The sequence below is a fragment of the Lampetra fluviatilis genome, chromosome 41 (genome assembly GCF_964198595.1).
Source record: "Lampetra fluviatilis chromosome 41, kcLamFluv1.1, whole genome shotgun sequence".
Classification (NCBI taxonomy): Eukaryota; Metazoa; Chordata; class Hyperoartia; order Petromyzontiformes; family Petromyzontidae; genus Lampetra; species Lampetra fluviatilis.
Window position 1 is genome coordinate 3858123 of NC_136315.1, and position 15606 is coordinate 3873728.

General features: G+C 48.9%; 1 protein-coding gene across 1 annotated transcript in view; it reads left to right on the plus strand.

The window, feature by feature from the left end:
* The first annotated feature begins 3700 nt into the window (after positions 1-3700).
* LOC144946465 (protein TBATA-like) overlaps positions 3701-15606 on the plus strand; it is a 28688-nt gene continuing 16782 nt past the window's right edge. Inside the window, exons 1-2 of the mRNA XM_078875357.1 lie at positions 3701-3847; positions 10499-10561. Of these exons, the coding sequence (XP_078731483.1) occupies positions 3729-3847; positions 10499-10561 (182 nt within the window). The 5' untranslated portion in view covers positions 3701-3728. The remainder of the gene's footprint in view (positions 3848-10498; positions 10562-15606) is intronic.

Consider the following 15606-nt stretch of genomic DNA (forward strand, 5'->3'; position numbering starts at 1 on the left):
CAACGAGAAACGCCTCCTCACTATGCAAAGACAAAGGTCCCCGCCCCGTGTAGCCCTCTACAGGCTGTTGGGGCAAGTGCTGTTGGGGAGAGACCGCCGGCTTGACAACGCACGTGGTGGGGGTGGGTGGGGGTGGGTGGGCCAGCTAACCACGCCCGGCCGCCTTTGTCTTCCCCCCCTCCCCCCAGCGGCGATTATTGTACACGCCGCACCAGGTGCTCACATTGGAACGTAAAAGTAATATTTAATATTTTTTTAAAACACGCTTTAATGAAATGTACCGTGCGAGTAATGGAAGAATTCCAGGAAGTGGCCCCGAAAGTTGCTATAACGTAAAAGGGCCAAACGTGAGTTGAGCGTGGACAATTAGACCCAAGCCGAAACATAACAAATAAAAAAGAATGTTTAAATTTTTTTTTTAATATATTTTTTAATGATAGAATATAGTATTGTCATCAGTATGACATAAGTATAATAATGATAAAAACAACGGCAATCATTGCCAAGTCATCAATTCCCAAGGAAGAGCGATACCTGATCAAACCAAGGGCATCACAACCACCAAAACTTTATGGGCTACCAAAAATTCACAAACCTGATGTCCCATTAAGACCCATAGTTAGTACAATAGGCTCTGCCACGTACAAATTAGCACAATACGTAAGGGGCCGTCCATAAATGACGTCACGCGATTTTGGACGATTTTTGCCCCCCCCCCTCAAATATGACGTCACAAAGCTCTGCCCCTCCCCCCAAAACCATATTTCCATTTTGAAAATAAAACATGCTTCAAATGGCTTTAAACTATTGTCATTGTAGTGCGTATTTAATGTGGCGCTGCACTCTGATGTTGTAGGAGAAAACATTTATTTAAAAGTCTATTTAATTAAGTAGAACGTGTTAATATTTATTTAAAGTTACGCATTTTGATGTGACGTCACATTTCTCAAACCCCCCTCCCCCTCGTCACACATTGTCACAAATGTCTGACCCCCCCCTAGGTGCGTGACGTCATATATGGACGGCCCCTAACTAAACAAATACAGACCTACATCGGTAAGACCTCTTCGTTCATCAAAAACTCTGAACATCTCGTAAATATAATTAACGATATTAAGCTTATTCCTAATGGGTCAACGAGTCAATTAAATTACTCGACTTTTCAAATCGCAGCCTTTTTTGCGATTTGCTAATCCCATTGTTTCAATTTCGATTTGAAATCGATTAATCGTTCAGCCCTGGTGTGGGTGGCCAACACCATGCCCGCCGCTTTTGTCTCCCTAGTGGCGATATTTACACATCGCACCAGATACTCATTTGAGGCTGAGTCGACCTAGGGCAGGCCCAGGACCGGCTCAGATAATCGTCACAGGGTGTTGGCCGTGAGTGGGAGAATCGAACCCGGGTGGTTGGCCAGGTTCGTAGTGCGCTAACCGCTGCACCACCGCTCCTTTTGACGCCAATGTTGGGTCGATTGCGTGAGACTGCGGTGCCCTCTCGTGGCTGCCGTGTGAATGTCTGAAACCTTCCCCTCTCCGTCCTCCCCCCAGGTCGACTCAGCCTCAAATGAGCACCCGGTGCGGTGTGTATAAACATCGCCACTGGGGAGACAAAGGCGGTCGGGCGTGGTGCTGGCCACCCCCCCCTCGTGTGCCGGTCCGGTCTTCATAGGGGTTCCTTGCTGACAGCACTTGCCCCAACATTCTGTGCAGGCTATACGGGGGATCTTTGTCTTTGTAGCGCAGGTACAATCACGCTCGTGCGCAGACGGAATCATGCACACTTTCATGCAACCAGCTGTATATATTTAAGGCTGAGTCGACCTAGGGGTGAAGACGTAGCACCGGTTCAGGTATCACTCGCAACTGATGTTAGCCGTGGCAATCGAATGTATCTGGTTCACACACTCAAGACAAAGACAAAGATCCCCCGTATAGCCTGCACAGAATGCTGGGGCAAGTGCTGTTAGCGAGCACCCATTAATATGAACGGCACGGGACGGTGGGTGGCCAGCACCACTCCCAGCCGCCTTTGTCTCCCCGGTGCAGATGTTTGCTCACACCGCACCAGGTACTCATTTGAGGTTGAGTCGACCGAGGGGAGGCACAGGACCGGTTGAAATAATCGTCAATGGTGTTGGCCGTGAGCGGGGAAATCGAACCCGTGTCGCCGTGTTCGTATCGCAGCGCGCTAACCGCTGCGCCACCGCTCCCCTCCACTCAGACACGCGTACATACACGCTCACTCGCGTACATACGCACATACGCACACACGTAGACACTTGCTGACATAACCACTCACGCAAACACTCACTGAGTGACGTCCTCACGGCGTCTGTGCCAGGCCAGGTGCACTTTGAGGCCACGTGAAGTGACAGGAGGAGGTCACGGGACAGACCCAGCAGGTGCCATGGGTTGGCTGACTGAGATAACTGGCCTATGCACCAGCTGTGCCCCCTTCTGTCCCAACTTGCTGTGAGCGTCACTCTTCTGCCCTCCGTTGTTGTTGGAGGGCGACTGCCTTCAACTGACCAGCAGCGTCCTTCATGAGCCTCCTCCATACACATACACGCAGGTCACTCACATATACACACACACGTCTCACAGTTTATACAGGAAGACAACTGTTGTAAGAACACTGGAATTGACACCGTAAACCATGGGGTATTGTCGGTATAAACTGAGCTAAAGTTCCAGAGTGACCGTCTCTTCGCTTCACAATCTGTACATAAGCGTACCATACCGTTTATCTAAACTAAACAATTTTTTATTTTACTCTAAACGCGTGATGTTGATTCTAAATTTGACCATGGAGAGAGATACACGCAAACTACAAATATACAGGCTTCGTCAGGGTCGGGATCGAACCCACGACCTTCTGTATACCAGGTGAGGTAGTTAACATCTCGCCACCTTCCCTTGAGTTCATAGCCGTGCAGCGGCGTCAATATGTCATCGTGTTTATGTTCAAAAATTCGGGTGGTGATAAATATAACCATGATCATCCATTGCCGATCCACTGCTGGATAAAAAACTTCCCAACACTACCTTGATCATCATCATCCCAATCACCAGTGAGTGTATTTCCATTGCTGGATGAATGAATACCTTCAAAGTATCTCAAACGATGATGAAAATAATCACAATCAAAAAATGTTCAACCATCATCGCGATCATGAGTTTATTGTCATGGCCATCATCATCATCATCATTCTTCAATCAATAAAAATAATAAAACATGATTCTTCTTAAATCGTTCATTATTTAGTAAGTATTACATCACCAGCACGGTAATAATAACGCTAGTAACTTTCCGGTACGATGTATGACAAATGAACGAGTGTGGTGCCCTCTTGTCTCCCCGTGTCTGCACGAGACTCGTCGTGTGCGCTGCAGTTAAAAGTGGTGGGGAGCGGTGGCGCAGTGGTTAGCGCGCTGCGCTACGAATCGGGCGACTCCAGCTCGATTCTCGCTCACGGCCAACACTAGTGACGATTATCTGAACCGGTCCTAGGTAGACTCAGCCTTAAAACGAGTACCCGGTGCGGCGTCGGTAACTTCAGCACCGATGTGGTGCCGGCTGCCCACCGGTCTGGTAGAGGCTACACGGGTACCTTTGTCTTTGTGTGCTGCTACCGCTGCTGTATGGGGCACGGGTTCCCGTGGTGACCTAGGCGCGCACACACAAACGCGCCGCCCCCTCGCCCCCCTCTTAAATGCGGCTGCAGAATGAGAGGTTTGGAGGGTGGGGGGAGTCGTGACACGGATCGAACCGGTAGAGGCCAAGGTGAGCGGCGCCTGTGGCCGCTCGTGACGCTTCTCCCCGTCGCGACATCTCTCCTTTACAGGTGAGTTACACGCACGTGGGTTTTTTTACGGGGGGGGGGGGCGCGGGTTTTCGGAGCCCCCCCCCCATCCAAATTTCTTGGGTAGGAGCATTCATGCTCACCCTCCCCCCCCCCCCCTTTCTTGATACTTGGCCCCCCTCCGCCTCCAATCGGTAACGGGAGCGGAGGAGACGCGGTGGTTTTCGCGTCCTGCGTCTGCGAACCCGGCAAACCGAGGTTCGATTCCCGGCTACGGCCAATTGCGGCGGTGGTGGCGGCTGATATCTGACGCGGGTCCTGGGTTCTCAGTGAGCCAGACTCAGCCTTAAACTAGGGCGCTGTGATTGACAAACGAGACGGCGAACACCAGCACTGGGGGAGACAAAGGCGGTCGGGCGTTGTGCTGGCTACACCGCCCTCAATGTGCGCTGTTTTATAGCCATAATAACTTAATAGGCACTCGCTAACCGCACTTGGCCCACCAGTCTAAATGTGTATCGTTAAGCGGGTTGTGAGCACTACCAACAAACCCCCTCGTACCCATTTTGGCCAAACAACTTACCTCCTTAATCACTATGGGTATGCGGACGTATTTATGTGTATGTAGTAGCCTGTGTGTGTATCTTTGTGTGTGTGTATTTGTGTGTGTGTCTTTGTTTGTGCTGTGTGTCTTGTGAATGTATGTATTGTGTATGCACGAATGAACATGTATATTTGTATGCATATGTGCGTTGTATGAATTGTATAATGTATGTGTTTTGTGTTTGCGCAGTGGGTTTTGTGTTTGAGCCGTGGGTACGTGTTGTGTGTATATTCCCTGTTTATGTATGTGTTGTGCGTGTGTGTTGGTGCGTGTAGCCTATGTGTATAGTATATAGGTCTACGTTCTGTGTATGCATGTGCGTTGTGTGCTTATGTGTTGTGTGCTGTGTGTGGTTGCGTGTGTGTAATGGGGAGCGGTGGTGCAGTGGATAGCACGCTGCGCTACGACCCGAGTTCATTTCCCGCTCACAGTCACCATCAGTGGCCTCTCCTAGGTCGACTCAGCCTCAAATTAGTACTTAATGCGATGAGTAAACATCGCCACTCGGGAGACAAAAGCGGCCGGGCGTGGTGCTGGCCACCCAACCCCCTTCATGTGCCGTGCCGGCCTTCATAGGTGTTACTCGCTAACAGCCCTTGCCCTCAAAATTTGTCAAAGCTAGACGGGTGATCTTTGCCCTGTACACAGCACTGTGTGTTTTGTAGGTGTGTAGTGGATGCATAAATGCGCGCACGTTTGACCTCAGTTTAATGGTCTCAATAGGCGCTTGCCAACAACACGCGCCCCAAACAACCCTCGATTGACTTTCGTTGGGGGTTGTCCGTGTGGCCTTGTGTGTATTGCGCCGCGCGTGGATTTGTGTGGCTGTTGGTGTGACAGGCAACGCCGTGCCGATGATCTTCGGAAGAAGGCGAATGCTGCACGCGATGTACATTGTTTCGTGCCATTCTCTACAGGATTGCATCTCCTGGGAAACTTGGATTTGGAAGGGTAGTTACGCGGCGAGAGATTCAATGTTGTTTACAGGGACTCCTCTACTTACGAACGAGTTAGGTTCCACAGGTCTGTTCATAAGTCGATTTGTTCGTAAGTCCAACTTTACTCCTGTCGATTGCAAACACGGTGTACGGCGTGGACACTAAACACGGGGAATGGCTTTAAAGTTGTATAATCTTCTGTAGATGTAGATGTCCACTGGTTCTTCACGTTCTGCAGATGTAGATGCCACCTGGTTCTTCATGTTCTGCAGATGTAGATGCCACTGGTTCTTCACGCTCTGCGGATGTAGATGCCACTGGTTCTTCACGCTCTGTAGATGTAGATGCCACCTGGTTCTTCACGTTCTGTAGATGTAGATGCCACCTGGTTCTTCATGTTCTGTAGATGTAGATGCCACCACCGCCATCTATTGCGCGGCGGTTAAAATTACGACTCTCGGTCCAAATAGGCGGTTGGACATACGTATCAGGTTTGTTCGTGTCTCTGAAAGTTCGTAAGTAGATTGTTCGTAAGTAGAAGAGTTCCCGTACAGAGATTAAAAAGCCCATTCCTCACCTGTCATTCCATATTTGATGACCATTGACAGGCCACCACAATTTACCTACAACCAAATCTCACGGAATGCGCCAGGTCTCGTAAGAGATCTAAAGCTAATCAGGGGGTGCGCCTAGGCATGCGCTTGAATGACCGTGTTATGCATGGGGGCATTACCCAGTAAACGTGGAACCTTGGGGCAACGTTGGCATTTTAACGTTGGCTCAACGTTGGGATATTTACTGGGTATGTGCGCGCGTGTAAGCGTGTTTGTGCATTTGTGTGGGTAGTGTAGCGGTTAGCGCGCTGCGCTACGAACCCGGCGACCCGTGTTCGATTCACGTTCACGGCCAACATCAGTGACGATTATTATCTGAACCGGTCCTGGTCTTCCCCTAGGTCGGCTCAGCCTCAAATGAGTACCTGGGTGCGGTGTGTAAACTTCACCACTCGGGGTACAAAGGCGGCCGGTCGTGGTGTTGGCCACCCACCCCCTCGTGTGCCTTGCCGGCCTTCATAGGTGCTCGGCTAACAGCGCTTGCCCCAACAGTCTGTTAAGGCTACACGGGGGGATCTTTGTCTTTATCTCTGAGTTGCCAACAGCGAGCGTTGCCAACTTTGACACGGATCAAACCCCCGGACCGATTTACAGAACAAAGGGGATGACACTTCCCAGACTACCCGGGTAAACCCAGGACAGGTGGTAACCCCCCCTCCCCCTATTGATGGCACTCGTACGACACGAAGGGCGACCATCGCCATTGTGCTTGTGTGTGCTTGCGTGTGCGAGGATGCAAAACAACGGAGGCGGATCGCCGAAACCCAAACAACGCGCACGGCCGACGCACAGCCCACTTCCGTCTACCAACATTTGTCTTCGCAGACATTTGGTGACTCGCTGTTGTCCACCGTGATGCACGCACTTCGCGTGCACAATACGTGACGCGCGTGTGTGCACGCGTCACGTGCACGTGGTGGAATGGTCACAGCACAATGGCCTTTTTGCGAGCCAAAGGGTTGTCGTTTTCAATTCCATCTCTAGCCCCTGCGCGGTAGTTAAAACGCAACTGGGCGAATTTCTTAAACCAGGCCGCCTTATTGTAGCTCGTGCGCGGGGCTTCTCAGCGCTCCGCTCCTCGTCTGCCAACCTCACCCCTCCAATGTGTGCAGGCATATATACAAGAGTCAGTAGATACTAGTGTAGAGTCAGTAGATACTACTGTAGAGTCAGTAGATACTACTGTAGAGTCAGTAGATATTACTGTAGAGTCAATAAATATTACTATAGAGTCAGTAGATACTACTATATAGTCAGTAGTTACCACTATAAAGTCAGTAGATACTACTGCAGAGTCAGTAGATACTACTATAGAGTCAGTAGTTACCACTATAGAGTCAGTAGATACTACTATAGAGTCAGTAGATACTACTATAGAGTCAGTAGATACTACTGTAGAGTCAGATACTACTGTAGAGTCAGTAGATACTACTGTAGAGTCAGTAGATACGATTGAAGAGTCAGTAGATACTACTATAGAGTCAGTAGATACTACTGTAGAGTCAGTAGATACTACTGTAGAGTCAGTAGATACTACTGTAGAGTCAGTAGATACTACTATAGAGTCAGTAGATACTACTGAAGAGTCAGTAGATACTACTGTAGAGTCAGTAGATACTACTATAGAGTCAGTAGTTACCACTATAGAGTCAGTAGACACTACTGCAGAGTCAGTAGATACTACTATAGAGTCAGTAGTTACCATTATAGAGTCAGTAGATACTACTATAGAGTCAGTAGATACTACTGTAGAGTCAGATACTACTGTAGAGTCAGTAGATACTACTGTAGAGTCAGTAGATACTACTGAAGAGTCAGTAGATACTACTGTAGAGTCACTAGATGCTAGTGTAGAGTCAGTAGATACTACTGTAGAGTCAGTAGATATTACTGTAGAGTCAGTAGATACTACTGTAGAGTCAGTAGATATTACTGTAGAGTCAGTAGATACTACTATAGAGTCAGAAGTTACCACTATAGAGTCAGTAGATACTCCTGTAGAGTCAGTAGATACTACTGTAGAGTCAGTAGATACGATTGAAGAGTCAGTAGATACTACTATAGAGTCAGTAGATACTACTGTAGAGTCAGTAGATACTACTGAAGAGTCAGTAGATACTACTGTAGAGTCAGTAGATACTACTATAGAGTCAGTAGATACTACTGTAGAGTCAGTAGATACTACTATAGAGTCAGTAGATACTACTGTAGAGTCAGAAACTACTGTAGAGTCAGTAGATACCAGAGGTGGGACAAAGTCATTGTTATGCAAGTCCAAGTCGAGTCGCAAGTCATCAAATTCATGACTCGAGTCTGACTCGAGTCCAAGTCACATGACTCGAGTCCACATCTCATAGGTGGGACAAAGTCATTGTTATGCAAGTCCAAGTCGAGTCGCAAGTCATCAAATTCATGACTCGAGTCTGACTCGAGTCCAAGTCACATGACTCGAGTCCACATCTCATAGGTGGGACAAAGTCATTGTTATGCAAGTCCAAGTCGAGTCGCAAGTCATCAAATTCATGACTCGAGTCTGACTCGAGTCCAAGTCACATGACTCGAGTCCACACCTCTGCTAGATACTACTGTAGAGTCAGTAGATACGATTGAAGAGTCAGTAGATACTACTATAGAGTCAGTATATACTACTGTAGAGTCAGTAGATACTACTATAGAGTCAGTAGATACTACTGTAGAGTCAGTAGATACTACTGAAGAGTCAGTAGATACTACTGTAGAGTCAGTAGATACTACTGTACAGTCAGTAGATACTAATATAGAGTCAGTAGATACTACTATAGAGTCAGTAGATACTAATAAAGAGTCAGTAGATACTACTATAGAGTCAGATACTACTATAGAGTCAGTAGCTACTACTATGGAGTCAGTAGATAGTACTAAAAAGTCAGTAGATACTACTACAGAGTCAGTAGATATTACTAAAGAGTCAGTAGATAGTACTAAAGAGTCATATATACTACTATAGAGTCAGTATATACTACTATAGAGTCAGTAGATACTACTATAGAGTCAGTAGACACTACTACAGAGTCAGTAGATAGTACTAAAGAGTCATATATACTACTATAGAGTCAGTAGATACTACTATAGAGTCAGTAGATACTACTATAGAGTCAGTAGATATTACTATAGAGTCAGTAGATAATACTGTAGAGTCAGTAGATACTACTATAGAGTCAGTAGATAATACTGTAGAGTCAGTAGATACTACTATAGAGTCAGTAGATACTACTATAGAGTCAGTAGCTACTACTATGGAGTCAGTAGATACTACTATAGAGTCAGTAGATACTACTATAGAGTCAGTAGATACTACTATAGAGTCATATATACTACTATAGAGTCAGTAGATACTACTATAGAGTCAGTAGATACTACTATAGAGTCCTGTTGGATCAACTTTTTACATCCACATCTGGAGCGGGGGTCCATTTAAAAAAAAACTACTCTTTGACTCAGTCCTTGTGAAAGGCTCTTATAATTTAGTTGACGGACGAACGGAACGTCGGGCTTTATTAATAGACCCCCCCCCACCCCGCTCCACACCGCCTCTGGCCACCCAACAGTACACATCGGTTCACCGCAGCCAGTCGACGATCAACAGGTCGCGTGCGGTGGGGTAAAGCGTGGGCACTTCCATCGTGGCAGGGTGCATACCAAGTAGACGTACCCTCAACAGGGGCTCTTTCTCGCCTAGACCCTTTGGTGTGGGTCAGAGGTCGCAACCGGGTACCCGATACCCGTACCCTACACGATACCCGGCTACCCGTACCCGGTCAGGTACGGGTACGGGTACCCGTTTGCGACCCTGGTGCGGCCGGGTACGGGTACGGGTAAGGAATCAAAACCCGTTTGCGACCTCTGGTGTGGGTAGAAAAGTAAGGAGGCACTGCAGGGCACATTGATGGGGACACGCGGCTTCGGTTCTCAGATGTGGAGTGCCGGGTCCAGAATAATTTTTCTGGATGAGGATTCGCCCCCACGCCACTGAAAGGTTGTGGGGGTTATGTGACCATACTTCCCCTCGCTGGGCAGTGCGGGTTGGTGAAAGCAGGGGGAGCACAGTCGTGCCAGCATAGAAGTAAAACTGGAGCCTGGTTGATGCTCAGATGTGGTGACCTGCACCGCGGCTTGCCAGGTGTTGTAGGTGTGCACTTGCGCGGACGCGTGATCTCAGAAGATGGCAGTGGCTGGGTGGGGGGTGGGAGGGGTGGGGCTGGGTGGGGAGGGGCTGGTCACCCCGTGGTGCCCTTATAAAACTCAACGTTTAACCTACTCACGCCGGCTTGTGCCCGCCCTCACAGTCGGGCATATTTGCGGAATACACCACGCCGCCGTTGACCCTGCCCATTGAGCGAGCAACCGAACGTTCCTACCAGCTCCCTCCGCAAGGAATGTGTTTCACCATGCCTGACACATTTCAATTACAGCGAATGCACATCGCTTGAGCTTCCAGATCTCTACGAGAACGAATGGATTTCACCGCGGCTGACATAGATCTCAATGTTCCCCGCAGCTCTCAACCTCTCAGGGCCACAGTGATGTCTGCAGACGTTGCAGCCGCGCTCATGAAAACCGAGTGAGTATTGCTGATGATGCTGCTGATGATGCTGCTGCTGATGATGATGATGATGCTGCTGATGATGCTGCTGATGATGCTGCTGATGATGCTGCTGATGATGCTGCTGATGATGCTGCTGCTGATGCTGCTGATGATGCTGCTGATGATGCTGCTGATGATGCTGCTGATGATGCTGCTGATGATGCTGCTGATTGATGATGCTGCTTGTGCCTATCGATGCGAATGATTATGCAATCGTTGTGCTGTTGATACTCGCTACTGTCGCTATCACCGACGCTGCCTCTGTCGCCGTTCACGCCGTTCGTTTATTATTCTAATCAATGTTGACATTGATTTTGCCTTTACGTAATGTGTTATATTGTGGCACCGCGTGTGTTTTATTGCGCTGAATTCTATTCGCTTCATTGCCACACTTTGTTTGTTTGGTTGGTTGCTTTTGGCATTTTTTTGGTGACCCCCACGTGGCTCCTGCAATTGAGACTCATCCTGGTCTCTCGATTCCTCGCCTGGTTACAACAAATCTACAGGTGGTATGAATGATTCACCGTGGCAGCGAGATGCCACGTAGGTGTGCAGGAGGTCGTGGGTTCGATCCCGACCCTGACGCCTGCTGCTGTATATTTGGAGTTTGCGTGTCTCTCATCATCATCACTGTGGCTAGGAAATGTTAGCTACCTCGCCTGGTGTGCAGGAGGTCGTGGGTTCGATTCCGACCCTGACGCCTGCTGCTGTATATTTGGAGTTTGCGTGTCTCTCATCATCATCACTGTGGCTAGGAAATGTTAGCTACCTCGCCTGGTGTGCAGGAGGTCGTGGGTTCGATCCTGACACCTGCTGTATATTTGTAGTTTGCGTGTCTCTCTCCCCGTGGTCGCCTGGATTTTTCTTCGGGTCCTCCGTTTTTTCCACCTCCTTATTTAGAATCGTGCGTTTAGAGTATTTGGCTGCTATAAATTTCCACACGATAAGCCACTTCGTTCGTGCGCAAGTCGTTTCTGACAAAAAAAATAGCTATACAGCTCAGTGGGCCTCTACCTGGTAAAATAAAATTAAGTTTTAGTGTATTGCCTCACACTCTTTGGTTCTTTCGGTAAAGTCACGTAGGTAGATCGTAGGTAGGTTCTAGATCGTAGGTAGGTTCTACCTACGCGACTTTACCGAAAGAACCAACGAGTATGAAGCAATACACTAAAACGTAATTTTATTATGGATTCCTGCAGTCACGAAAGCTTCAAATCTGAATTGCATCAGCTGCTGTTTGTTCCCATCAATGCGACTGCTGCGGCTGCTGCTGCTGCTTTAGTAGCTGCGCGTGATGACGTTGCTGCCACCGCTGTGTTTGCTGCTGCGGTTGTGCCGCTGCTGTTGCTGCTGCTACTGTTGCTGTTGTTGCTGTTACTGTTAATGATTATGCTCCCATTGCAACTGCTTCTGCTACTGTTAATGATGATGCTGCCATTGCAACTGCTGCTACTGTTGCGGCTGCTTCTGCTACTGCTGCTGCTACTTTTAATGATGATGCTGACATTGCAGCTGCTGCTACTGCTTCTGCGACTGCTGTTGCTACCGTGCCTGCGTCAGGCGCGGCTAAACGCGTGCAGGAGGCATCACAGCCTTTACTGATGATTCATGTAGCGCAGGAGGATGGGAACTCGGTGGTGTAGTCGCCTGGTGGGTGGGCGAGTACAAGTTCCACCCCCCTCCCAATGTGGACAATCTTTTGCCCCTCCTGTGTGCTGTCCCGTTCTCTTCGTCGAGTTTTCGGATCGTGTCTCGCGTCGTTCGCCACGATTACCCGACGTGCGGCGAAAACCAATTCGGTTCTTGCGGGAGGCTCCTAGAGCGTGGAGCGAAACGTCGGACACGGGCGGACGAAAACAGGCCGGAGAAGGTTAGATGGCTGGACATCTGTGGATACTGGACATCTGTGGAAAAAATAGCTTTATAGCTCATCGGATTCCTCCAGATTAAATGAAAATTCGGATTCTGGAACCCATTTTCTGCAAGGTCCGATGCCTCAAGTTCAAGTTAATTTATTAGGTGTAGCCCTGTGAGCCATTCGGCTCTTGAATCGGGTGCAACCGCAACAAACAAAAAACAAAAACACGAACAAAAAACATCTTAAAGTGACTATGTAACTGAGTGCAAACAGAAAATTCAAGAAAAGACAGCAAAATATTGCAGACAAAACACCGTACACCAACGCTGTGTGCAAAAATCCCAGTGGGATGCCTCTATTCGGCCACCGCTGAACTCTGCCCGGTATTTTGAGGACACGCTGTGAGTAGGTAGACCGAGGGGGGGGCAGGGCTCTCGTTTGAACACCAAAAAAAACAAACAACGTGGCTCGTGCCCATGAAAGTCACCGCCGGCTGCGCTGACTTCCACGAAGGTTTATTGACTCTGTGGGCGCGCTCGGTGCTCGGAGTACGCCGCAGAGAGAGAGAGAGCGAGCGAGAAGCCGTGACCCATCTTTGCTGAGAGCAGAAGAAAAAACCGACCGCACACAGACCTCCTCATCCTGTGCAAGCCGCAGCCTGCGCGTCCTCACGGCGAAATACCTCTCGCTCCCGCAAAAAAAGTTTAGTGGGGGCGCAAGCCGAAGGGTGGGCGGCTCATTAGCAGCGGAGGGCCCTTAACGGCTCCGTTGCCGTGGAAAACGTTACTTAAGGACGCGCGCTAAGACAACTTGCAGCGGACGTGTGAATTCCTGCGGAATTGTAAACTCTGCCACGGTCTACGGGACACGGTTTCTCATTCCCGTCACTCTGCGCTCGTTCTTTAATTCTATCCCGGGTTTTTGTTACGGATTTTTTTTAAAATATACATAACTCCTTCCAGGACACCGTTCGAATTTCAATCTGCCGCTACGCCGCGGGCTTTCTTCTTTGCGTTGTATTAGTGCCGCACGTCGATTTCGGGTCGCGGCCGCGTGTTAATTGGGCCCTATGGACGACGCTGGGCAGCTTCTTGTGGGTGGTGGGGCGTGGGGACGTTGGGTTTTTTTTCTTTCAGGAAATTAATTCGGCTTTGCGAAGAAGCTGCAGGTACGCGGAGCGAAACGTCGGTACGTCGTGCCAAATAATTCGCGGCGCAATACTAAAGTCCACCGGAGAGAGCTATGATTAGAAGTTTAGCGAGCCGCAACATATATCTTTTTTTATATCACTGAAGCCTTTGCACGTGGATTAGCGGATCACAAGAGATGTTTTGAAACTCTCATGCCCACTGGGGTGCAAGGTGGCCTGAATATGGGACACGTTTTGCAGGGTGTAGGAGGGGAGGGCAAGCGATTTCAGGGTTCGGAATAGCACGTGGCGTGGATGTGTTGTAGTTGTGACGAGGAAGAGGAGGTTGTGATGGGTGGGACACGTGGTGAGCGGGGTGGTGGTGGAGGAGGGCAGGGCAGGTCACCCAGACGGGCATCGGCCTGGCACCCAGAGGTCGGCGACTCGTGTGAAGAGAAGACCTAAACTCAGTTGGTGGTGATAAGAGTTTAAAAAAACTATTCGGTATCGACCCAGTCCCAGGTCATCATCGTTTTAATAACCATTTGCCTGCAACCGTAGCAGCATACATTCACACGATCTCATCATATCTTGGGGGCTCTAAGCAAGCTTGAGCCTGGTTCGTGCTTGGATGGGTAATCACCAGGGCTAGCCAGTCATTGCAGTTGTGGGACGACGACCAATGGTAACGAGACGTCCGTGCCCCGATTAGCACGGCGCAAACGAAGTTCAACATACGTACATGCATACGGAGTGTTACCCCCTCGTCTGCGTTAGTGGCTTTACTCGGAGTCTCTGGTTTCCGCTCAAACGAAGCCTGACACACGCAAACCTTACTAATTGGTTGTGTCGGGTGGTGGCGGGTTTAACGACACATTTATATATTTACGCGTTATAACCAAAAGCACCTACACGATGGAGCCTGACACACATTGAAAGCATCGAGCAAACATCTCAACGCGACAGGACTATCCTGAGAAATACGTAATATTAAAAAAAAAACTTTTTTAAAAACACGCTTTTATGAAATGTACGAGTAATGGAAGAACTCCACGACTCCAGCAAGTGGCCCCGAAGCTTGCCATAACGTAAGGGACCGTGGCCAATTACAGCCAACGTCAGTTGAGCGTGGACAATTAGACCCAAGCCGAAACATGACATATAAAAAATAATGTTTATTTTGTTATTTTTTATGATAAAATATAGTATTGTCATACTCTTAGGATTTTTCGGTAAAGTCACGAAAAAAACCTAAGAGTATGAACCCTTGCAGTCACGAAAGCTTCAAATCTAGAATTATAGTATTGTCATCAGTGTGACATAAGTATACCAAGTTTGCAGTCGATACCACATTGGGAAGTGGGTTAAAATTGAATTACAAGATTTGAGGATACAACAACGACAACAACAACGATAACAACAACAACAACAACAGACAGAGTGAGTTAAATGAAAGCGTGTAAACAGAGTTCTGAGACTGGGGGACACTTTTCTCCCGCAGTGCGTGGACTCATCATTATGAGCGGCAGCATCAGCGGCTGAAGTCACCCAACTATCATCACGATGAGCAACTTGAGCACAAAGTCATTATCCCTCCATGTCCCCGCAGCGTTAACACGGCTTTGACAATTATTCGAGGTCAGTAACGTCCGCCGTTGTGTTTCAATGATTACGACCAAATCTTGTCCTCGTCACAGCAACGTGGAATGTCCCCTCTGCCGGTTTAACAGAGATGCCACGGCCCAACGCTCCACGGAGCGTGGCCCTGAGAGGTTGTCAACTCTGAACGACGCTTCCCCCGTGTGTCCCGGTGCCCTCCCCCCACCACCACCCCCAGGCCCCTGGTTGGAATAGCCGGCATCGCTTGTGCGGGTAACGTGAGATGGCACGGGGGGGGGGGCAGGTTGCCCGTGGGAACGTCGAGTCCCCAGGGTGAGACACAGAAGCGGTTCCACGGGCGTTGGGTCGTGGCCACGTGGGGGGGGGAGTGCGGAGGTGCAGCTCACTCACAGAACCTGTCCCCAACAGGGCTGT